At 31.1% G+C, this 24,874-nt stretch overlaps 3 protein-coding genes across 5 annotated transcripts; 1 reads left to right on the top strand and 2 right to left on the bottom strand.

Moving 5' to 3' along the window:
* Window positions 1-4,368: 4,368 nt before the first annotated feature.
* On the bottom strand, window positions 4,369-7,248 carry LOC112757963 (protein NRT1/ PTR FAMILY 4.6). Its single transcript, XM_025806508.3, has 5 exons — window positions 6,919-7,248; window positions 6,705-6,792; window positions 6,392-6,609; window positions 5,778-6,319; window positions 4,369-5,462 (listed from the first exon to the last, which is right to left on the bottom strand). Exons 1-5 carry the CDS (start codon window positions 6,919-6,921, stop codon window positions 4,577-4,579), a joined length of 1,737 nt encoding a protein of 578 aa, XP_025662293.1. The 5' UTR covers window positions 6,922-7,248; the 3' UTR covers window positions 4,369-4,576.
* Window positions 7,249-17,091: 9,843 nt separating this feature from the next.
* Window positions 17,092-18,670, top strand: LOC112757962 (rhicadhesin receptor). Its single transcript, XM_025806507.2, has 2 exons — window positions 17,092-17,597; window positions 17,901-18,670. Exons 1-2 carry the CDS (start codon window positions 17,486-17,488, stop codon window positions 18,446-18,448), a joined length of 660 nt encoding a protein of 219 aa, XP_025662292.1. The 5' UTR covers window positions 17,092-17,485; the 3' UTR covers window positions 18,449-18,670.
* A 983-nt stretch (window positions 18,671-19,653) lies between these two features.
* Window positions 19,654-24,046, bottom strand: LOC112757961 (phytochrome A). 3 transcript variants are annotated; one of them, XM_025806504.3, is made up of 5 exons: window positions 23,827-24,046; window positions 21,613-23,672; window positions 20,605-21,421; window positions 20,237-20,527; window positions 19,654-20,100 (listed from the first exon to the last, which is right to left on the bottom strand). In XM_025806504.3, exons 2-5 carry the CDS (start codon window positions 23,669-23,671, stop codon window positions 19,890-19,892), a joined length of 3,378 nt encoding a protein of 1,125 aa, XP_025662289.1. In that variant the 5' UTR covers window position 23,672; window positions 23,827-24,046; the 3' UTR covers window positions 19,654-19,889. The 3 variants fall into 3 exon arrangements, with proteins under 3 accessions (XP_025662289.1, XP_025662290.1, XP_025662291.1); XM_025806505.3 differs by having other exon boundaries at window positions 21,613-23,738; window positions 23,827-24,034; XM_025806506.3 differs by having other exon boundaries at window positions 21,613-23,723; window positions 23,827-24,028.
* Window positions 24,047-24,874: the final 828 nt, after the last annotated feature.

Raw genomic sequence — 24,874 nt, 5'->3', positions numbered from 1 at the left:
TGAAAGATGATGAACTTACATTCATTCAACTAAAAGAAAGAAAGAAATAAGAAAAAAAAAGAAGAAAAAAATACAGCATTAGAAGAAATATTTTTCTGTATTTGCAGCAAATTTGGGTGTAACGCAAAGATATTTAGGTGTAACACAAAGATATTCGAGTGTATTATTTAAGAAATTTTGGTGTACATGTGCTGATAAGTTCTGCATAATTTAAAACTATTCCTCTTCCTCCTCCTCATCTTCTGCTACTTCTTCTTCTTCTTCTTTATCTTCTTATTTCATATTCTCATAATTCTTTTTGGGAGAAAAAAATTAAACAAAGAAAAAAATATATAATGTTGCAAAATCAATAGAAAGAGGAGGAGGAAAAAAATGCAGCAACAACAACAGTAATAAAAAAAACGACGATAAAGATGAAACACACGAAGAAAAATGAGAAGAAACGCAAAGAAGGAGGAGGAAGAGGAGAAAGAACGCAAGATACAAAGAGGAACAACATGATTTCACGCACTCATTATGTAAGTGACTTATATGACTTGTATGCCAAAAAGACTTATATGTGTAGTAGTATTCAAAAAATAAATAAATTGTGTTGGCCTTGTAATATTACTAAAAAAATTAAATTTAATTATTTTATTAATTTTTATAATTTTACTAAATTTATAATTAAATTTTTATAATTTTTTTAATTGAGTTTCTAAATCATTTTTTTTAATTAGGTCTCTATTACTACAAAAATATTTGAGTTAATAAATATTCTGTTCCCAAATTAAAATTACCAATATTCGGTTATTAGACATATTCAAATATGTATATATAATTATGATTGATTTTTCTTTTTTATTAGATAAATTTTTTCTTTTGTCAAATAGATTACTTAATATTAAATAATTAAATCGGAGACCTTTAAAATGGAAAGAAAACAAGATGTCGTGTGAACTAAGGTTGATAGACAAAAAAGACACTACTTAAATTGAGTTAAGTGAAGACTGACTAAAATGACCACTACAACTTTACTCGAGTTGGACACTATCCATTATCCAATGATCAAGTATGGTTTACAACTTTGTGCCGCTTAATCGAAGTAGGATATAGAGTCTTATTTCGCTCTGTTTATACCAAATTTAAAGATTGAAATGTTTTAAGCTTGTTTGAAAACCATTTAACATGAGAAAAGAATTCTATTTCCTTTAAAAAAAGAATTCATTTCTATTTGAAACTCAATTCCATAATTTGGAATGACTACAATATATTAATGGAACAGAATTTAAGTTTGAAGAGTGTGAGAGTTGATTTGGAAATCAGACCCTTTTTTGTCTTATTTACAAATGAAGAAAAAATAAAAATTAAAATTCTTAAAGAAATTCAAATCATTCATTTTTAGTTGTTTTAAAGCAGAAAAAAGAATTCAATTCTTGAGTGAAATCTAATTCTTAGTATTTCAAACAAACTCTTTTAGTTATTTTTTATGATGACAATGATATCATACTTGTGCACGGCATAATGTCAAAAATATTGACTGTGGTCACATTAGAATTCATGAGAAAAAGAGTCATACAATAACCCTTTAAGAGAAAGTTAAATTAGACAAAACAATTATCGGAATATAGTTATAAACACCATCTGTCTTTGTTACCACGATAAGAAAAAAAGTATTATATGGTAAAAAAAAAATTGATAATGAATATATTAAATTTACACTATTTAAAAAATTTAAAAATTGATTTAAGGGCTCAATAAAGATAAAGTTTAGGAGCCAATAGATTTTGTAATTTTTAGCCATCAATTAGCTATTAATGATATTTTTAATGGTGTGAGATTGCATCTAATGGTATAGAATCATTCAATTTTTTTTCGATGGTTAAGTGCTGGCCAGAATTTAACAAAAGTGCTGGCCCCTAGTACTCCTCCTCAATAAAAGAATATAAAAGATTAATTATAAATTTAATAAAATTATAAAAAATAAAAAATATATTTTTTAATCAAATAATATTATATATTTTTTTAAAATAAAAAAGATCAACACAATATGATAAAGCAAAAAGATTAACAAAATAACAAAATAAATAAATAAATAATTCAATCCGTAATCATTTTTGATATTATCATTAACAACTATAGGAGTCAACACTATATTATTCTTAATAGCTCTTTATTGTTCTATTTTAATTGTGTTCTTGAAGATCCTACAATTTTTTCAATCCAAACATTTCAAATAACAACAAAAAAATTAATCAACCACTAATTTTGCTTTTTTTTTATCAGATGCTTCTCTTCAACTCTTAAAGTGCTACTTAAGAGTAACTCAAACCGTTTACAGTTTATTTAAGACAAATAGCCAAGTACACCACATTTGTTAAGTATACTCACGACTAAAAAATAAATTCAATCTCTTTTTTACATAGTATACAAACAATGTCATTCTGGACAATAATACTTAGTCTATACAATCTTTTCTTAGTATTAATCCGTTCAACCAAGACAAACCAAACAAATAATTTAACTCTTGGTGGGACAATGTCTTTTTAGATAGTATTAGCGAAACTATAACTTGTTATATTTTTTGGAAGTAGTTCTAACTGCATAACCTGTACAAAAGAGTTAGTAGAATAAACGTTTTTTTTAATCAAATTTCTATATAACTCGATCCTTTCTCTCATATGTTAACCTGACTAACTGTGAGATTCTATAAAGTTGGTTCAGTAGCCCCATCTCCCATTGGAACAACTTTCTTTTTTGTTGAAAATTCCATATCCATTCTACCTCATCTCAAAATCCACAATCTCCTATAACTGATCCTCTTTGGTTTGAGATCGAAAAAATTTTTGAAAAAATATCTTTTAGAGCACCACTTTGTAGCTAGTTGTCTTTTCAGAACCGAATCCTTCTTTCATCTCCTAATTTCATAGACAAACCTCCAATCAACTTCTCCCTTACATGTGGTTATTTGATTTGTAACTGACAAATATCCTTCCAAGAACCTGTATAGGTGTAGGCTGACTAGCAAGCAACTCTGAAGGATTCAAATTATTGCATGAACACAAAATCTTCTTTTATAGCGAACAATCTTCTTTCAAAAACTTCTACCACCACTTAAACAAAAGAGATGTATTCTGAATCACAGCATCCTCAACCCTCAGTCCACCTAATTTTTTCGGAACCTGCACCACTTCCGATTTCACTAAAGGTATCTCTTTTTTTCATCCTCTTTACTCCACAAGGACCTTCTCTACAACGAAATTAATTTTTCTGCCACATATTTTGGTATCATATACAAGCTAAGATAATACACATGAAGGTTATTATGAACATACTTAATAAGAACCAGCTTATTAGCTTTATTAAGGATTTTCACTTTTCACATACTGAACTTCGCTTTCACTTTGTCTATTACTAATTTTCATGTCTTGACAAGTCTTGAATTTATTCCGAAAGATATACCAAGATATTTTACTAATAGTGATGCTTCCTTACAACCCAAGCACATCTTTTGTTTCCAATCTTACTTGCAATTAACTAGAATTAAATTAGACTTGTCAAAATTTTGACATTATTTCAAAACACCGCATAGTCTTTTGTAATTTTTGATAATTTCCTCCTCAAAATGACAAAACAGAATATTATCATTTGCAAACTGAAAAATCAGATAATTCTTTTATCTCTTCTAATAAAATAAAAAATAAAAACACCCATTTTTTACTATGTCTCCAACCATCGATATAGAACATCCACCTCAAATACCAACAAATATTATACACTTATCTTTAATTCTTTTTAGGTCTAATTTTTACACTATATGATACAAATATAAAGAGTGAAGTTCATATTTTCTTCTTCCATCTTTTAAATAAAGAGAAAGTATAGGGAGCCAATGGAGTATTTATACAATGTGTACAATAAGAGTATAGGGATGTTCGATTCACTAGCATATTAGATGTTTATTATCCCTGATACTCGAATGGTTATTTTGGATAGTATGAGTGTATTGTATTTAAGAAATTAGTAGTATTTTATTTTGGATATTCATTTTTTAATTTATATTGGACCCAATAAATAATTTATTGTACACATCGTACAAATACTCCATTGACTCTCTAGCGAGATTCTTAAACAAATTAGACATCAATTCTTGAGCACCATAGAATTTGTTTTTTTTTTTTTTTTCTATGCAATTGTTGCATAGTCATTCTATTCTCTTTTCATTTGAATAAAGTTGTATATGCACGTGGCTCACTAAACAAGCTCTTTAAACGTACATGATAGATACTAGATAGCTACGAACACGAACTTCCCTTCATTTTAGGACCCTTTATTATCCGACTAACTCTCTCAACTCTTGTTAACTAATTAACATCGCTCCAAACCCAATTACAACTCATCTGAACAAGCTTCAATATTAAGAATCTGGAAACTCGAAGACACATAGATAGTGCCGGATCCAACAACATCAAATCAATCATACAAAGCACACATGTTACCATACGAGACATTTCAACCACTAATAGCAACAACCTCTATCATGCACAGCATAATATATATAATAATCACATGAGTCTTAATTAATTAAGCATGCATCCTAATTAATCTCCATTTTTCTGAGGGGAACTTGATCTAAAGGCTTGTTGTGATTTGTGGCAGCAGCAGCAGGAGGAGGAGGAGGGTGTAGTTGATCAGATTTGTACTTGTACCTTGAGGCCCAGAAGATGTAGTTGAAGAAGTTAATGCAGCTAAGAATGGCCAAGAACCAATAAAACAAGTTGAGATTATTGTGATTCAAGTCAAAACCATGCAACCACCCTTGTTTACTAGGACTCACTCTTTTCGTAACACCATTTATGAGATTCACAAACACCGTGCTCAGAAAGTATCCAAGAGACATGGATAGCCACGTCAACGATGTTGACAACGATTTCATCCCCGAAGGAGCTTCTCTGTAGAAGAATTCCAACAGTCCCACAAGCGTGAACATGTCCGCAACACCAAATATAGCGTACTGGAACGAAAGCCAGAACAGGCTTATGGGGTTAGAAGGGTCTTTTCTCCCTCTCTCCCTTCTTTTCACCTCAACAATTGCAGCCACTGCCATTGAGATTGCAGAGAGAACAAGGCCTACGCCAACTCTCTGTAGTTGTGTAATTCCTGAGGGGTGGTTTGTGATCTTGCGTGCGAATGGGACGAAGAATAGTTCGTAAATGGGGACCAAGATGGTTATGAAGACAAGGGGTATAACGGGAATGGAAGGTGCTGGAACTGTTAGAGAACCCAGTTTGAGGTTCATTACATTGCCTTGCTGAACTGAGAATGTTTGAAGCTGTGCCAAGCATGTGTTCATTATGATGGTGCTTCCCACTATTGGTAGCATTCTTATTAGGATCTTCACTTCTTCTACCTGTGTTACTGTGCACACTTTCCATCTATCTGCCTTTGACTTTTCTGAAACAATCGCCGCTTTATCTAGGAACCTGATCATCATCATTAAAAGAAAATAATAAACTAATACTTTAATCAATATCATGGTTTAAAAGATTATTTCCAAAACGAAATATAAGCACGGTCGCTATCATGATTTAAAAGGCATGGAATGAGTGTTCAAAGATTATATAAAAGTTTAGTGGGCCCAACGTGTTGAATGAATCCTAACATGCGCAATTGCTGGACCAAGTTGTGTGTTTGTGTTTGGCTTTATCATTTCCAGAAAATTATTAAGTAAGCTTTTAATTTGTGCATGCAAGTTTGTTAACAAGTTATTAAGCAGCATAAGTGTAAAGCAGAGTCACCTAATCTGGTTGGTGTGTGCAATCTTCTCTACAGCAGCATCTTTGTCACTGATCTCATACAATTCTTGGTGTGATTCTGGCAGTGACAGCTTTCGGTTCTTAAAAGCCACAACAAGAACCTGAAGAATCCTCAAAATGGGGCTATCCCCAGGAGTTTTGATTCTATAGAATGGTTTTCCAATAGCAAGAGTGATGAATCCAATGGAGGAAGCTATGGTTATGATGAAGAATCCCCAGTGCCATGCTTTCTGAGTGCTGACCCAAACAACAGCAGTTACACCAGTGATTGCTCCAAGAGTTGAACTCATTAGAAGCCAGTTGAAGAAGCTTGCAAGAGCTTTTGCTTCACTTGGATCCTTGTCATCAAATTGGTCAGCACCAAATGCAGTCATGGAGCCTCTAACCCCTCCCACTCCCAATGCCAACAAGCACAGTGATGTGTACAACATCACTGCTATACCACCTTTCACACAGCTTGATTTCCCACATGCTTCTGGGTGTAAATGCCTTGAACCAGCTTGAACACTCAGCATTGCCAATGCCTAATTCATAGTTACATGTGAATATGAATGTGACATATCAGGTGTTAATTGTTTACTTTATTAGCTACTTACCATGACTTCAAGGGATCCAAAAAGCAAGCATGTGCTGAATCTGTTTAAGTATGTGTCTGAGATGAAGCCTCCAACAAGGGAAAGCAAGAAAGTTGAACCCATGAAGTTTGTGAGAGTGTTGGCTGAACTTGACAGATCAAAGTGCATCACCCCATAAAAGTAAAGCACTAGGCTCACCATGTTTGCCACAAATCCCATGTTGTCCAATGCTGACAACACTACACAACAACAGGAACAACACAATTAAAAGCCTTCAAGCAAAACAACACAACAGAATTAAAAGTTTTTTTTTTTCTTTTCTTTTCTTGCTTACCAAAGATGAACATGGAAGCCCTGAATCCACCTTTTTTTCTCTTCCATTCTGCTAGGAGCTTCTGTTCTTCTTTTTCCTCTTGGTCTGCCTGCATGACAAGATCAGGATTGGAAGTCATCAACCATATGTATGTACAATGAATCAAAGAAGGTGAAGAGATAGAGATTAGAGAAGCAGCATGGAATGAAGTGAAAGACTACTACACTAGGCTTACCATTCTTGAGATGTGAATGGAGAGTTTTAGAGTTTAGACAAGAATGTATGTGATAGATGTTCAAAGGAAATGGTGCTCTGTGAACATATAATTATAACCCAAAAAGGGAAGCTTCTGAGAAAAGCTCTATTTCAGAAAATGATGGTAAAGAGAGTAACTTTGAGTTCAGAAAAAGTAACTCCTATGGCCTTATTTTCATTGCCTCTTATCATTCACTTATTGTCCTCCATTCTATTTATCATGCTATGTGTCTCTTTTTTCAAATTCAAAAGGCAGAAATTTAGAAAAAGAAAATAAAAATATTGAGCTGTATTATTGATACAGAATCACGTATAAGGAGAAAACAAGTGGGTTTAAGGGGTGATAATTATGGATGCTAAATCAATCAAATTATTTTAATCAAGCCAACATAGTGCCCCACTCCTCCTAATACATATGCTTGTCTTTGTTGAACAATCCATTTCTAGCTACGTTATCAAATGCCTAAACAAGAAGCTTTCAGAAAAGTTGATGGGTCAAATTGAATTTGAAATGAAATATAGAAGAAATTTGCTAAACCTTTTCCCCTGCTTGATTTGATTCATAGCATGCATCATGTGATTAGGTGGTCATATCACACATTATCAAATTCATCAACTATATATAGACTTTAAAGTAGCATCATCATGCATATCTATATCACGTGGATTCTTATCATTTAGCTCTTAATTATTTTTATTCATTGTCATGAGAAAAAGACCTCTAAATAGAATTTGGTAGCTCTAAGAAGTTGAGTGTGTCAGTGTGAATTCTACTACTAATTGCATAGTTAAAGCTGTCAGCAACCTCGTGTGAAAGATTGGACCATTAACTCTCTCATCATACTTTACTTTAAAGTGAGGAATAATGAGGTTGAAACTTGTTCCTGCTATGGTCAAGCACCTTTGTCAGAAGGATACTATGCACATCATATTTTTTTTTCCTTGCCATGGTAATTTTTAAAACATAATATGTACCCTCAAGAAGGAAACACACAATCCATTTTGTCAAAGTTGACTTTTCCTTCCATATCCAAGGTGCAATTAATGTTAAAATTATAAAATGTATCTTAAACTCTAGAGATAAAACATTATAACAAATATTCAAAGTTGAAAGTTGAAAGCATTTGTCACATGGTACAGCTCAGAGTGTGTCTACCATGTTGTTTTTATAGAGCTCCAATGCTTGATAAAAGCCCCATGAATGTCACTTTCTCCCTCATATTATGGATATCTATCTACACTCTACACTCTACACTCTACATACAGGAACTGAGAGTTGTTTGTTTTTCCCTCTCTTTAACTTTACTTTTGCCTTGTGATCTTACTCTAGTGATATAGAGTATCCAATTCATCCGAAGTGTCTCTTTCAAAATAGCAGTCTAACTTGTAGTAGTATCTCAATCATGCTGAATCTTTTTTCGTTTAAGAATCACTGTCAACTGACAACAGAGTAACACCTTTTATTTCTATCTTCCACACTGTTATATGAGGCAAAAACGTGTAAGACTTGGTGTCACCCCCTTCATCTCCATACACCTTTTCTTTCATCTTTCAAGTTAAGCCATGCTCAGTTAAATCCTACCCTCACTGTATATTATTATGTCTTGTCCTTCACTACATTCATTCATGTATAATTAATATATATTTCATACCATGATCAAGATGCATCATTTGTTCCATCAGGGGTAATCATAATAAAATAGTAAAAAAATGGGGAGATAAATTATTAGCACTATTTGTAGCTATTGAAACAGGTAAGAGAAGTTACTAATGCTCTTTGCGTGTGGATGGAAATTTATTTCATGTGCGAATCAGTGACTAGTCTTTCATAGTGGCTGTTGAATGTTGATGCTTCTTCTCTACTTGGGATCAGAGACATAACATCATGGTCCTCACTCCTCACCAATATTCATAAAATAAATTAAATGTTCTTTTAAAAAAGTTTGATATATTAACCCTACCTTCCATGCCATGCATATGCTTTAACACCCGTTATTATCACTTCTTTCCCCACAAATTTGTTAGTGCTTTTTCCAAAGTGATTGAGTTCTCTCAATAAATTTCTGCTTGTAATAAATGTTATCTGATATCTCTTTCTTCCCTTCTCAACATGCATTGTGTTCACTGTATCGCTTGTTTTCAACCTCCACAATTCCATTATTGTTACTTTAATTGGAGGAATGTTTTCTTATTAGTTGGTGGGTGTGCATGTGAATCAATGATTAAGACAAATTTCGCTGGAAGTGACCAAAATATTATTAGGGGGAGAAAGAAAAAAAATTTATAAATGTGATCATTTAAACTTTAAACTCTTTCAAATTCAATGATGGAAAAGTGAGCTTCATCTGCCTTATCAAAGCTATGTTTTCTTTTTCTTTCTTTTTTATTTTTGGGTAGGTGGATAGCTATGTTTTAATTTCTCTACACAATTTTATTTTCCCCACCACACGCACATAATTTTTTAGTGAGACTGAGATTGATTGATTGAATATTGTCATGATTTAAAAATATCTTCCAAGATTTTAAATTCGGTTTTCTATCACCCAAAAAAAAATTTTCGGTTTTGTTTTCAAAGGCACAGGGACATCTAATTGACGCGCTAATTAAATATATCTATACAATTCTATAGCTATAAAAGGAATATGAAGAGTTTAATATTCAATTTTTTTTTTTCATTTTAATCTTATTAATAAAAATAATTGATATAATTATCATAAAAAGATGTCAAAAATATAATTATCAATTAAATTTTTTTTATTCATATTGTAGTTACTTTTTTATTCACATCCAGCATTCTTTTTCCTAAATCTTCATCTACTTTATTATATTCTTTTTTTTTTGTATCTTTCTTTTATTTATTAAATCAATTATATATTAAAACACTTCTAATTATTTTTTGTTTTTAAAAAAAATTACGAGAAGTGAAACTACTCATGATTGAACATGCCAAAAAAAATTATAAATTATCATAAAAAATGTTATTTTTATGAAAATGATAAAAAAAGTTCCAGAAAGATTGAGAGAAAAAAGATGGAGTATATATTTTTTGCAATCATTTAATTTATATGGATAAAAAAGAATAAAGTAATTTAAAAAAAATGTATGCTTTAGTGAATTTTTGAATAAAAATAAATTATTTTATCATTCATAAATTTTAGAAGGAATAAAGATAAAAAAAAAATTAGTCTTAGTTTATATATTTTAGTACTCTGTGAGTACTCATTTTTTGATTTGCTATTTAGTCTCATTTTAATAATAAATACAAATAAAAAATTATTACACGCATATTTATATTTTTTATTTTATTCATCAAAATTATGATGTTATCACTGTTATTTATCCAATCAATCAACTATAAAATACAAATAATTTTTATTTTTTTAAAATCTTGAAAAATATAAATGCAATGACCTTTTGAGTTACATGGCTAAGATTTAAAGATGATTTTTTAAATACATATTAATTGGTGAAATTTTATATTCTTATGAATTATTTTTATAAATTAAAAAAATAAAATTATTAATACTTATCAGAATAATTCTACCTCTCTATCAACATAGATTTAATAAATATATAAAAAATTATATTTTAAAATTTAAAATTTAAATTTAATTTTATTTTAATTTTTTTAAATATTTAAATGAAATATATTTTGAAAAAATGCTTTTATAATTATAAAAAATATATATCTCTTTAAAAAATAATAGAAAAAATGGCTAAATAGATCATGCAGCCGTTAATATTATTCTATTCTCGTACGAGATGCATTAGTTGTAATTTCAAAGCGTGTGTTTTTGTGTTATAATAATCATAATGAATTTGTTAGGTCCTTTAAGCTGGTCCCATTTTTTATTCGAGCCTAAAGTTTTGATTATTTAATGAAAGTTTTTATTCATCATCATTTGATTATCTCCAAATTTTTTATATTGTTGTTGCTGGTACGTTCTTTGTTATATGTTATTTATTATTCAAGAAGAAGGATTATCTGTTTTCTATAATTTTTTCACTTCTACCATTCGTTTTAACTATGTCAATTTCATCTAGTTTGAGATCTTCACGCCTCATGTTTAAGGAACTAAATATGAGAAAAGGAATTTGTGCTTAATCCATTTGCTTCTTATTTGTGCAAATCATATAGCTGTTGGTAATGTTGAGAATACAAATGTTTTATTTGGATAAAATTTCATACTTGCCTTACTCAACAACGATACTATGCAGCTGATGACGGCCTATTATTTTACCGAAGTATTTGCTGATCGGATACTTAATATGGCGCGAATTTTAGAGTCCTCAACTTAACTAAAATTGTTATGGTTTTCTAAGAAATTTTTACTAGAAAGCTCTTCTATAAGATTTTTTTTGAAAGTAGTAATTTTTTTTTTTTTTTGTCACAAATCAAGCTATGATTGAGTCTATAAAAGATGAAAAAATAATTCATATAATTAATCTTAATACTATTAAACCTGTTTAATAAATTATGCTCCTCCAAACTTTGAGTGCACCAAATAGCTCTTACAAAAATTAGGCAAAAAATTATTTAGCTAGAACCTCAAATGTAAATCAGCAGCAAAAAACACAATCCATGTTCTAAACTCTCCGAATTTTTTTTATATGGTTGATATAAATAAAAGAGAATGAAGTAATTTTTAAAGAGAAAAATATATGCTTTAGTGAACTTTTGGCTAAAAATAAATTATTTTATTATTTATAAATTTTAAAAAAGATGAAAATAAAAAAAATAGTTTTGATTTATATAATTTAATACTTTGAGTACTATATTTTTTTATTTATAATTTGGTCTCACTTTTAATAATAAATACAAATAAAAAATTTATTACATGTACATTTATATTTTTTAAATTATATTATAAAATAATAAATTAATTTTTTTATTTATAATATTATTTAAATAATATATACCATTAATTATTTATTTTGTAATTTTTTTAGATAAATATTAATTTTACTATTTATTTTCATATATTATTTAGGTAAAGATAAATTAAATTTGTGCTAGCTAGTTAACATTTAGTACTGATTATTTACTGCACTATTTCTATTTCAATGAACTAACTCTTCAATCCTATCATCCTTCATTTTATTAGGTTATATTCTATTTTATATACTCTTCATTTATAACATTTTTCATTTTATTAGGTCATATTTTATTTTATATGAATCAATTAACCATTTTTAAGTTTTATTTTAAATCTTAGTTTACAATCTTAATTTTGTTTTATTTTATATTTTTTGTTTAATTTATTTTTAATCGAATTTGATTTGTTTGTTTATTCTAAAGTTATATTATTATATTTTTTAAAGTTCTTATCTGCAGTTAATTTTTGCAATAAGATTATGATACTAATATTTGGAAATAAAAATGAAAAAAAAAAAAGAGAGAGAAGGAGTAGAAGTAAAAAATCTAATACCAAGGATCAATATTGGAAGAAGGAAAAAAAAAAGTTGAAATAAAAAATTCAGTATCAAAAATCAATATTGTAGTTGTAATTGCAATTATTGCAATTAAATCTTTATCTTTTTTAATATGTCTTTTTTTCTCTAAAAAAATCAGTTAAAAACTGAAAAAATATAATTTAAATCTTTTTAAATGATTAACCAAGTCTAATATTTTAACTAAAAATTTGCTTCTACTCTTATTTTTTCTTTATAACCTATTTTTTTTTTTAATGCAAGCAAACAACAACATTTGTAAAGTGAAATCATGTAGTATATTTGTATTTATTTTTAAAAAATAATTATTGATTGATTTTGTGTAAATTGTAAATCAAGACATTGCAATATTTAATTATTTTACTAGAATTATTTTAAAATTTTTCTATCAATACTTAATTTTTTATCTGTTAAAATTTAAAATAATATAAATCGTATTACTTCTTTATTTATGTGTAAAATTAATAAATTATTTTTATTTTGAATTCTTTATATTTTCAAATAATAATTCTATTATGTTTATACTCCAGCATATACTTGAGGATAATAACCTAATTCTTCTTGGTAATATAACTTATTTATAAATAAATAAATTTAATTTTAGAAAGTCGTTATTAATTACTTAATTGCATTCCATTTCTTTATTTTTTATTTAATTATCTTTAATATTATTTATTTATTTATTTGTAGATTCTCTTAAAAAATTATCAATTTAGTATCCAAATTATTTTCTAACTTTGTCTTTATATATGTTTTCAAATTACAATTACTGTATTTTTGCGCTCAAATTATCCCCAATTTAGTGTGCATAAATATTTGTTTATTAATTACCAAACTAATTTCAATGGATTTAAAGGGTTGGGCTAACAGTCACCAAAAAAAAAGGGTTGGGCTAACATTAACTGAGTCGAAGCCCGAAGAGCCCAATGTCATTCGAGTAACGCGGTTCTGCTTCTGCAACACCATTGGTTCAACTATAACACTTTTTGTCATGTTTTTCTTCTCGGATTAATAGTCAAATTAGTTTCTAAAAGATAAGACATTTTTTAAATTCATTTCTAAAAGATTTTTTCAATCAAATTGGTCCTTCAAAGATTGTGAATTAATTATATTTGTCCACCAGTCACTCCATTAACAATTTTCTTCAAAGATTTTACTCCATTAACAGTTTTCTTCAAAGATTGATATTGTAAAACATTAATTGATAATATATATAATACTTGATATGTCTAATTGAATATTGACCAAATATATTTATAAAAATTTATTAATTTAGTCATTTTTCTAATTACAAAAATCTTATTCCTAATATGACCTAATGACTAAATTGATAGATTTTCGTAAACATATTTAGTCAACGTCTAATTGAACATGTTATGTGTCATATATGCTACCAATTAATATTTCACATCATCAATTGTTGACAAAAATTGTGAGTGGAGTAACTGAAGAATAGATATAATTAATTTGTAATTTTTGAAGGACCAATTTAATTGAAAAAATCTTTCAAAAAAGAATTTAAAAAATACCTTATCTTTTAGGGACTAATTTGACTATTAATCCTTTCCTTCTCATTATTCCTCTATCTTTTAACTCTCATGAGATGGGCTGGGCTTGATCACAGTCTCAAGTGCTAACAAGTAGTAACTCAAGTTTTTCTACCCAAAAAAAAAAAAAAAACTCAACTTTACTAAATATCTCCTGTCCAAGAAAAACCTATACTAAATATCACAGTACCACCAAAAAAAAAAATTATACTAAATATCATACTAACTTGATTGATGAAACGATCAATTCATTGATCACTTTAAGTAAATATTAGAGTTTAGATTTTGCCTATATGTCAGAGTTGATTTGAGATTTATATTTTATAAATAGGTATTAATTGTCCTGTCATAATTTTTTTTAGGTGGCTATTTTAATAAAGACATTTTTATGTAAAAAAAAAAAATTATAAATCATTATATAATTTGATATATTTGACACAAATATTGTTTTTGATGATTTTTAGGTGATATGTGCCATACAAGTATTAGATTTGTTTTCTGATATTGATGTTATTCATTTCTAGAGAAATTTAGGATGCATCATTCACATTGCTAAGTGAAAAAATTAGAGAATTATACAAGATCGAATTTATATCCTAATTTAACAATGAGGCAACTTTAGAGCAATTCCGAACATCATTTACTGTGTCAGTAAAAAGTGAAGATCTATCATTGGAGCAAATAAAAAATGAATTTTTTCATAAAATTTGGAGCAACAGAAATTTCTCTAAAAAAAAATGATATTTTATTAATAAAATAAATACTTTATATATATATATATATTGAGCTGACCGTTACATATATAGTATACTTCATATACATTATACATATTAACGTTATATATATATATATATATATATATATATATATATATATATATATATATATATATATATATATATATATATACTTTACATAATTAATTAATTATTATAATTATTAATAAATTAAATATGATTTAATTATTTAATATAATTATATTAAATAATTAAATCATATTTAATTTATTAATAATTATAATAATTAATTAATTAAATGATTAAATTTTTATTTATATAATAATTTTTTCATCAATTTTTTCAAAGAAATGCCCAACTTTAAAATAGGCAGCAGCATAGACAATTGAAAGAGGACTTGATTGAACACATATGACAATTTCATAATGTTTGTCGGCAACTATAAAACTTAATTATGTTTTTCTTTGTATTAAGTAATTTTACAAATTAGTGTAACACCGAATTATATATTATGTATTATTATTATATATGAATTTATTTAATATTAAAATCTTTTAATAGTGAATTATTTTTAAAATTAATAAATTTAAATTATATTATTGAAAAAATTAATTACATTAATTTCAAGTATTTTAATTAATTAATTAATTAAGTGGGACCATAACCGGGACTAAAGTTAGTTCCTCCTAATGGAAAAGAGAGAGATGTTTTGAGTTTTTATTTACTGTTTATAACGCAAAAATTGATGTGGAGTTACTTTTTATGACAGATGGATCATAAACAAGGACTGGGATGAGTTTTCTGCTAGAGATGGTCTTAAGATCATAATAATGTGATAATGTGATGAACAGGAGGACGGAGATGAACCATTTTTCATGTGGTTTGGATTGTGATTTTGCAAATTGCAATTATTTGACGCGGTCATGGTTGCCAACGCTGTATGAGGAGAGCAATGACGCAACCGGTTAAAAATTAGAAAGATTATTCAATTGAATTAAATTTAATTAGGCTCGAAAAATAAGGCCTAACCAATTAATTAAGTAGTGTAATTACTATTGTTAGCACGTTGTTGTCATCAAAGAGCTAGGCAGACCTAAAATGTAGAATTTTCATGAGACAATTAATTAAAGGGTGACCGTTTGGGAATAATTCTTGACCATAAATAGCGTTGAAGAAACGACGTTAAGCAAACCAATGGAGTCTTATTTTTCTTTTCTTTTCACGCCTACTCTTGTGTTTTTTTTTTTTATTTATTTATTTAATTTGAGGGACCAAACTGATAAGAAAAAGAACCCATAGCAAGTTAGAAACACATTATAAGTCATAGCCGAAGCGGAGGCACAGCATTTTAGCTCCTTCATTAACTCTTTCTGATGAGTTCAAGATTCTTTGCGTTTTGGATAAGCTTTTTAATATACAACGAGTCAACGACTTCAATAGTCGTACCAATTGTTTGGTTTTAAAAGAAAAAAGAAAAGAAAAGGAAAAAGAAAAAGAAAAAGCTATCTTAACTCAAGGTTTCGTTTGATGGAACATCAACATCTCTATGAATACAATGAGCCTTACATCGTAGAAGACACGATAGACAATCAAGTCGAGGAATAATACTCTTACCTCATAGATAAGCAAAGTTATTAAGGTTACTTATGAATTATGATACAAAATTTGTATATTTTTATTCAATGAATATTTTAATTTCTTTTTCAATTTTTTTTAATAAAAATTGTTTATCTTAAACACTTCAACAAATATTCTAAAGATATTTACGTTATAAGATGGAATATATTAAGAAATTATATTACAATTATGATAAAATAATGAGTATTTTTAATAACTAAAAGAAAGAAAAGAAAAAGAAAAGAATCCCACCAGTCGAATTGTGGTTGGTTTGAAATTTTGAATACAAACATAGAAGGTGACGAAGATGCAAATGCTAGGTTGGTAGAGTAATAAATGAGTTCATGATAGTAATAGTACGAGAAAAACCCAAAATAGCTCCTCACAATTACTTCGAAAGAAAATGAGTTCTTGATAAAAAAAAAAATCTAATTCGGCTTTTGACAATTATTTCGAAAGGACAACGAGATCCTTGTGCAAAAAAAAAAATCAATGTTATTTTTTTTGACATAGGGACTAATCAATCCAAAAAAAAAAATCAGGGGTCAAATTTGGTATTTTTTTTTTCTTGGAGACCTCGTTGTCCTTTTGAGATAATTGTCCGGAGTCACATGGGGTATTCACTCTAGTAGTATTATACTTATTTATTGTTCCTTTTAAATACATGTATATTAATAGAAATTTTTCAAAATTTTTTATGTATTTAATACATTTAAAATGTAAAAAATATATTTTTTAATAACTTTTAATAATTTTTTTTTATAATATTCTTAAAAGTTAAAACATAGACTAACAAGACTCATCATATTATAATCTAAAAATAAGGAAATAGGCAAGGGTGTGGGTCAGGCTATAACAAGGGAAGGGTCATACTCATAACTCATACCTTATACTAAAGCTCCAAAATAAAAAAATAAGCAATGACCCAAATGATTATTATTCTTTAAGAATTGGCATATTGCATGCTTTGATTCCAAACTCATTCAGTATTGAAATTCAACTCATGATCATCCTTTTGTCTCTGTTCTAAGTCTTCTTCTCACCTTTGTGCCTATCTATATAAATACTGAAAACCTCATTAACTCATTCCAACTTGCCCAAAGCATTTAAAGCAATACACATTTTCTTCTTCTCTTTTTTGTTTCCTTTCATCCCACCCAATTTTGTTTCCTCATTCTTGGGTTCATAGTTAACCATGAAGTTCATAGGGTCAGTGTTAGTGGTGACTTTTGCTCTGGTTTTAGCCTCAACCTCAGCATCAGATCCTGATGCTCTTCAAGACCTCTGTGTTGCAGACACTGCATCTGGTATATCTTATATTTCTCTATCTATCTCTTCTCCTTTGATGTTTCTATTCTCTTGTTAATCATTATATTTGATCCTTTGGTTTTCTTTCAATTAACTCCAACTAACTCACTATTAGGCCTACCAACTACTTTAATATTGCTTCCTTTTTCATAATATGGTGCACCCACTTGCATATGACTACTAATTAAGGTTTCTTTGTTAACACAACATAAAAAGTTCATCTTTTTAAGTAAATTAAACATAGCCCAGATCTCAAAAATCATTGGCTGGTTGACATGGGTAGTGTGTGAATGAAAAAACAGGTGTTAAGGTGAATGGATTCACGTGTAAAGACGCTGCAAAAGTGAATGCATCTGATTTCTCATCGAACATATTAGCAAAACCAGGTGTGGCAGCAAACACAACCTTCGGTTCCCTTGTAACAGGAGCCAACGTTGAAAAGATCCCAGGATTGAACACACTTGGTGTGTCTCTGGCACGCATTGACTATGCCCCAGGTGGACTCAACCCACCCCACACACACCCACGTGCCACTGAGATTGTGTTTGTTCTTGAAGGTCAACTTGATGTTGGGTTCATAACAACATCCAATGTTCTCATATCAAAGACCATCTACAAGGGTGAGATCTTTGTCTTCCCAAAAGGGTTGGTTCACTTCCAGAAGAACAATGCCAATGAACCTGCTGCAGTTATTTCAGCCTTCAACAGCCAATTGCCTGGAACACAGTCTATTCCTCTGACTTTGTTTGCTGCCACCCCACCGGTCCCGGATAACGTGTTGACCAAGGCATTCCAGGTTGGTACCAAGGAGATTGAGAAAATCAAGTCTAGGCTTGCTCCCAAGAAGTAATTGTTATAGTAGGAATGATATATACTTGATTGGTATATGTATGCTTTAATAATGTCTCTGTTGTTTTTGTGTATTTGTCTCTCTCATTCAATCTCTCTTTGTTGCCTCACAATTCATCATGTATGTTTGGAAAACTCATAAAAGCAAATAATGGGACATATTCATTTCTTTTATAATTGGAATTTGAAAGGTGCTACCGGCATGCTTTGTTCTTTTTGTTAATCACAATGTGTTTGTGTGTGTGGTGTATTATTCAGTGTTGACTTACTAGTTCTCAATAGTGCTACTCCTTGTTGCTTATCTATCAGTGCCTTATAATAACAAGAATATTGAAGTTATTGCCTCTTATGCCTCATCTTACTCTCTTTCCCTTTCTTCTATAACCTTCCGATTAATCTCATTGAATTTGAACCATGGTGGTATTAAAATAATGTATAATAATATTAATAATTACACTTCCTATCATATTGGTGTGGATAGATGGAAACAAATAACCTAACCCCATCTTCCGTGTATTTAGCAGCACAAAGAAATGTAGCTAGTATGGTCAAAATAGTAGAAAAAACCTGCCTTGATTATTAGAAATTATCATCGTGGCACCATGTAACCCGCTAAAGTCATAGATACTACAGTACAAATAACTATTTTTTATTTATTCACATTAATCAAAACTAGTTATGCAGATTGATTAATTATCATGTCCTGATATATAATATAGTTTTATAAAGTTGCTGCAAATAAAAAGCCATACAGCCAAAGCGGAAGGTGGAATTTCTTTGTCAGTGTCCTAAAGATTGATTCCTAATAGCTTTTGTTCCTGCAATTATATTTAAAAGCAAGGGAGTTGGTAACTAAAGTATGGGCCAATGTTAATTATATGCTACTCAATAGAGGCATAAACTGGCCGTACACATATTCTTCCGGGCTATATGAAATGGTGAATTCACAAAATAAACTAACTAATGGTTAGTGATGTTGGACCACTAACCCAAATTCATCTGTGTATATTCCCCTGGGGGAAAACATCTTAATTTGAGTAGATTTTCGTCTAAGGTAATTCCAATTGAACAATATGCTTCTTTCACATCAGAAAAAGAAACCACACCTCATCATATTACAGCTAAGCATGTAAAGACGGGATAACAGCAATTTCAGAGACTTGTTTAATGTTTGATTACTAAAAATGCTTCTTAAATAATCTAAAATTGCAAGAAGAGTAAGTAATATAAATATATAATAGTTTATGTGAATAGCTAAATAACGTAAAGATTAATACATATATACATCGTACCGTACAAGGAGTTACAGAAGCGTTAAGACTTGAGAGTTGAGACTATGTTACTCTTACTCTTAAGGTATGTTGTACAAGAAAAGTGATTTCTTGCACACTTGCTTTTCTGATGTACAAAAACTGAAAGTATTTCTTTATTTTCCTATAACTTTAAGCAATCAATTTCTGGGAAGCAGCCAGTTCAACTGTTAAGATGAAAGATGATTTGCCAGCTTCCCTCAGATACCGCACGTCTCCATTCATCAGCTTCAGCAACTTTCTGCTGATGAGCAGACTAATACCCTCCTCGGATTCTTGTCCGTCTCGTCCGAACATTTGGTTCAGCAATGTTTCCGGAACACCAACACCATCATGTGTTATGCTGCAAAGATAGCAAAAACAATCAGTGAATCACTTAAGAAGTAGTTAGATGATCACATGTGGGAATGTCACAAGTTTCTTGTTCCCATAAAGTTGAGGTACAACAAAGGAATATATAGTATGCATGGAACAGTTACCTTATCTCCAAGTTAGCCAAATGAACTGATTTGCCTAATTGATCTTTGGTTAAAGAGGCTGCAACAACAACTTGACCTCCGGTTGGCGTAAAATTGATGCAAATCAATAAGAAGTCAGCCAAGACTTGCTGCAGCCTAAGACTATCACCATATAAGGTTTCTGTCATGATGTGCTCCGTGACTTCGTTGATTATATGGATACCCATTGCCTTGCTCTTTGTCATGACCTGACTTAGGCAGGCAACAAAAACTTGATGCAGAGTGAATTCAACCATTTCCAAATCCAAGTAGCTGTTCAGAGTACAAGAAAGAAAGGAATTTAATATTGTCATAAATAACATCATCATAATCATATTCATAAATCATACCCATCAATGATACGGTCAAGATCCGAGTCATCGAGAATTTTGCTAAGCTGGCGTTGGCACTGAGTGCCAGTGTCCAGAAGTTGTTTTTGCTCAATTCCCAACTCAGTATTCTCCAACAATTTTCGAGAGAACACAATCCCACACAAAGGATTCCGAATTTTCCTTTTCATATAAGTTAAAGCTTTGAGTCTCTTCAATGCAGTTTGTTCGGACAAACGCTGAATATGCAATGCTTGTTGAAGCTCAGGGCTAGCTGTCTGTAAGAAGCAGAAGACTCCAGTAACTTCACCCTCTACATCCAATTTCTTGCTCACAGAAAGCAAGCATTCTACATACTTGCCCTTCCGAGTGAAGAAACCAAAAGCAGCTTTCTCTGTTTCCACACCAGTCATGGCATTGTTAAGTACAATTCCAAAATTAACAACAGCTTCTTGATTCTTAAGACGGCAACAAGCCATATGGGTTCCAAAAACCTCCCCTAATAGCATTTTATCCATCACATCCTCTCTCTTCCATCCAGTTAACTTTGTCATGGCTGAATTCCATTCACAACACCAGCCAAATTCATCTGTGCCAAATATTGGGGGGATCAAAGGGTTCGGATTCTGTACAATCGCCCTATAGTCACCTTCAATTCGAGTGAATTTGTCCATGACTGTCTTCTCAGCAGTCATATCATGGGCCACAAAACAAACTCCCACCACGCTGTTTTGGAGATTCCTGCTTGCACAAGCATTAACTACCAAGCTGATAGGACCTGAATCAATCTTCACACCATGTGTTTTGATCTCAAATTGGAAATTCTTCTCTTCTTTACCTAATTACAAAGTAACAAAACAAATAAATAAATGATCTATAGAGAATATGGAAATCTGAGATTGTAAGTATCTTTTTGTTAATTCTTCATCAATGCAACATTCATGGATGGCCAAAGGGAACAACTTATAATCACATTTCTAAAGTTTCTTATGACAAAAGGATAAAACGGTGAATAGAAAAAAGACATACCCTGCAGTGCCATGTCCAGCATCTTCTTGACTCTCTCTACTGAAAAATCCTCAACCAGCGTAAGTAAATCCTTTCCAATGGCTTCCTCAACTGAAAGGCCTGTCAACTCAGCAATCTTCGTGTTCCATCCATTGACCATCCCATCAACATTAACTGCCAAAATTGGCACTGATGCTGTTTCAATTAATCGAACCATCTCACTCGTCACTGCTTCTAGTTCTTGCATCCCTTCAATCTTCAAATCATTTAGTCTTGTATCAATAGCTTGCGTGCTTATATCCATAATCTCATTATCTTTGAACGAATTTCTCAGTATTAGCTGCAATGAATGGATAGCATCCATTTCGTAGTCCTTCCATGGTAAGCTCCTTCCCTTCACAACTTCAAGGAAAGCCTTGAATGATGATCTTGGACTCATCTTTGTAGGATCATCCCTGTCACCAGGTTCATGCTTGGCACCACCCCATCTGATTTCTGCAGCAGTGTGTGATCTAAACCAGAAAACTATGTCCATGGAAGAAATTCTCACAGCTGCCATTCCACAAACAACATCACCAAGAGCAGCAGCTCCTGGGAAGCCTGCATCAGACAAGCTATCTGTACTCAAACCCGTGGAGTCCTTGTGGCACTTAGAGAGCCATAAAGCTAACTCTCTTATGTGAGATTCACTTGGAGCCACACCTAATCTCCATACCTTGTCTCTATACAAGAGTGCTGCTCCATCACATCTCACAAGATCCATTATATTAGGGCTCTGTGATACAATACCAAGGGGTGCATCTCGCATCAGCATATCGCACAAGAGTGTCTGCGTGCGCAGGATATTCTTCTCAACAATCTGATATTCTAACTCTAATTCCTTATTCACATGGATGGCAAATACTTGAGCCAAAAATTCACAAGCATACCTTAGAGGAAAGGGAACAAACCTTGGAGTAGTGTTATGGCAAACTACTAAACCCCAAAGTCTCTTTCTCTTTTGTGGCTGAACAACATCAGAGCCATCCCCATCTTCATCGTTATCATTGACCACAACTGCCAAAACCAGGGAAGCAATTGAATTCATATTCTCCATATATTGCAAGTGGCAACTATGAGCAGCCCTTAAAGTTGAACCGCACAAAGTTAAGTCAATGGAAACTTTGGGGTCTTGAAGCACCTTCACATGCTTTGCACGACAATCAACTATCATTCGGACCTTGTTTTTCATAAACAAGAAGCGCGCAGCCTGGGGGATATCAGTTGCTGGATAGTGCAAACCCAGATATGGCTCAAGGCCTGGTTTTGCAACCTCAGCAATCACTTCCCCATGATCATCCTCATGAAATTTATAAGCCATCACCCTGTCATAACCCGTGAGCTCAAAAACTTCTTGAACCATGGTGTCACAAAGCGTTTCCATGCTCCCACTGGGCAAAGACTGCAATCTAGTTATTGCTTTGGCCGCAAGCTTGTAAGATTGCAGCGCTCCGGCGGCAGTCATGGGAACTTCATGAGGCTTAACAGGCTCAAAATCAATGATCAAACTAGCGGTAATACGATGAACAATTGCATAGAAGGGCTTGCCAGAAGTCTTGCAATGAACTAGAATGGGGTTAAGAAGCGAAACCTCCGGAACTGCAAGGGCCTTTTGCAAAGCAGCAGCACTTGAGGGCGTGAAAATAGTCCGAATGTCGGTGCCAATGGCAAGAGCAGGGTGATCACCAACACTTGGGACAGCATGGCTGACCATGGTAAGCATTTCAGATGCATTGTGACTGTATGCAATGACCCTAAGTGTCTTGTCATCCAAAGCTAGCAAGCACCCAAAGGGCTGGATGAACTTCCCCTTCTGCATTTGATGAAGATAAGCTGCTGTAACTCTGTCACACCTTGCTTGCTTTTCTCCACTGGCTGTACCGGAAGACAACCGCACCGAATTCGAGTAGTCGAATGAACTTCCGGACTCCTCAAAGTTTGCATGCAGCTTTGCATCCACACTTGTCTGAGCAATTACTCTTGCACTCTGTCTTGATCTGCTTGAATTGCTCGATGATTGGCTTCGCCTCGACGACGACATTCTGATGCCGGAACCAATAAATATATCGATTATCAGCCCAATCACATCATAACTAACCAAGAAAACACTGTTCGATTCATATCAAATTAAATAAGTAGCATATCGATGTTCTCACACAACAATTAGCAGAGAAAGAGAAAGGTGAAATCACCGACCTTGGAACTATGAATTATGCAGATGAAGAAGATGAAGCAGAAGCAGCATCTATGTATGGCGTGAAAGTGAAGGCATGAAAAGGCAGAGATGGATATTTATGAGTTAATGAGTTTTTGGTGGCAAGTGAGGATAACTACTCCAAATCCTCACTTCAGATTCAAACACCACCCACTGCCATGTCATATCTAATTTCAATTACCACTAAACACTCAATGCTTTATGTTTATATGTCTTTATGATATTCGTTAAATAAACCGTTTTACAAATATTTAGAATTTAATTTTGATGCATATAAAATAATTTTATCCTATATCAATAAAAATAATTATGTAAATAGTTATTTAAAAAAAATTTATGATGTCCAGATACTAACACGAACACGAGACACGATACGACATGAAATATGTGATACGTAAATTTTAAAATTTTACATGATACGGAGACACACATACATATAAAATATAAAATATTTTTTAAATAAATCGTAATAATATTTTAATATTTTATTAATATTAAAATATAAACCAATTTTTTTAATAAGTGTCCGTCCTTCGTAGAAAAAAATAAACATCGATGTAAAATACTTTACAGCTTAGGTGGATAAAATTAAATTCATATTATAATTATCTCTTTTTTTCGCTCAATAATTTGTCGTTAAAATGGAAAGGGCGGCTTTTTACTTTTTTGTTTTCTTTTGTATACACTGTCTTATCCTGGGCCTAGCCGCACCGTAACTCCTCTCCCTGCCTCCTTCCTTTAATTACCTAATCTTTGACTTTCTATTTTCCTTTCATGTCGGCTACAATTTCAGACGTCAAAGGTAACGATAATCGTTAAATTCATAGTGTGCTGCTATTCCTTCTAAATACTAGTTTAATTTAGAAATAACTAAAGTAACAGATATTGCTAAATTGAAACACTGATTGTAAATATCTTAACATTTAATCTATCACTAAACACATTTAAAACTGACACCATAAATAAGTAGCAACAAGAGAGTGTCATCCTTCATGTGCAGGCTTGTTTGAAGATGGCCCCATAAGTGTT

This window comes from Arachis hypogaea, chromosome 16 (assembly GCF_003086295.3).
Source record: "Arachis hypogaea cultivar Tifrunner chromosome 16, arahy.Tifrunner.gnm2.J5K5, whole genome shotgun sequence".
Lineage (NCBI taxonomy): Eukaryota > Viridiplantae > Streptophyta > Magnoliopsida > Fabales > Fabaceae > Arachis > Arachis hypogaea.
Note: the sequence above shows the minus strand (reverse complement) of the source record. Positions and strands in the feature narration are given on the sequence as shown.

Bases quoted from the DNA above. Each gene is read 5' to 3' on its own strand.
- LOC112757963 (XM_025806508.3), bottom strand. The intron at 6,610-6,704 runs GTAAGCAAGAAA...GTTGTTGTGTAG, and splicing joins GGCTTCCATGTTCATCTTTG to TGTTGTCAGCATTGGACAAC. The intron at 5,463-5,777 runs GTGACTCTGCTT...GATGATGATCAG, and splicing joins GCACACACCAACCAGATTAG to GTTCCTAGATAAAGCGGCGA.
- LOC112757962 (XM_025806507.2), top strand. From the start codon at position 17,486: ATGAAGTTCATAGGGTCAGTGTTAGTGGTGACTTTTGCTCTGGTTTTA. The intron at 17,598-17,900 runs GTATATCTTATA...ATGAAAAAACAG, and splicing joins TGTTGCAGACACTGCATCTG to GTGTTAAGGTGAATGGATTC.
- LOC112757961 (XM_025806504.3), bottom strand. From the start codon at position 23,671: ATGTCGTCGTCGAGGCGAAGCCAATCATCGAGCAATTCAAGCAGATCA. The intron at 21,422-21,612 runs GTATGTCTTTTT...CTTTGTAATTAG, and splicing joins GCTGGACATGGCACTGCAGG to GTAAAGAAGAGAAGAATTTC. The intron at 20,528-20,604 runs GTATGATTTATG...TACTCTGAACAG, and splicing joins CTTGACCGTATCATTGATGG to CTACTTGGATTTGGAAATGG.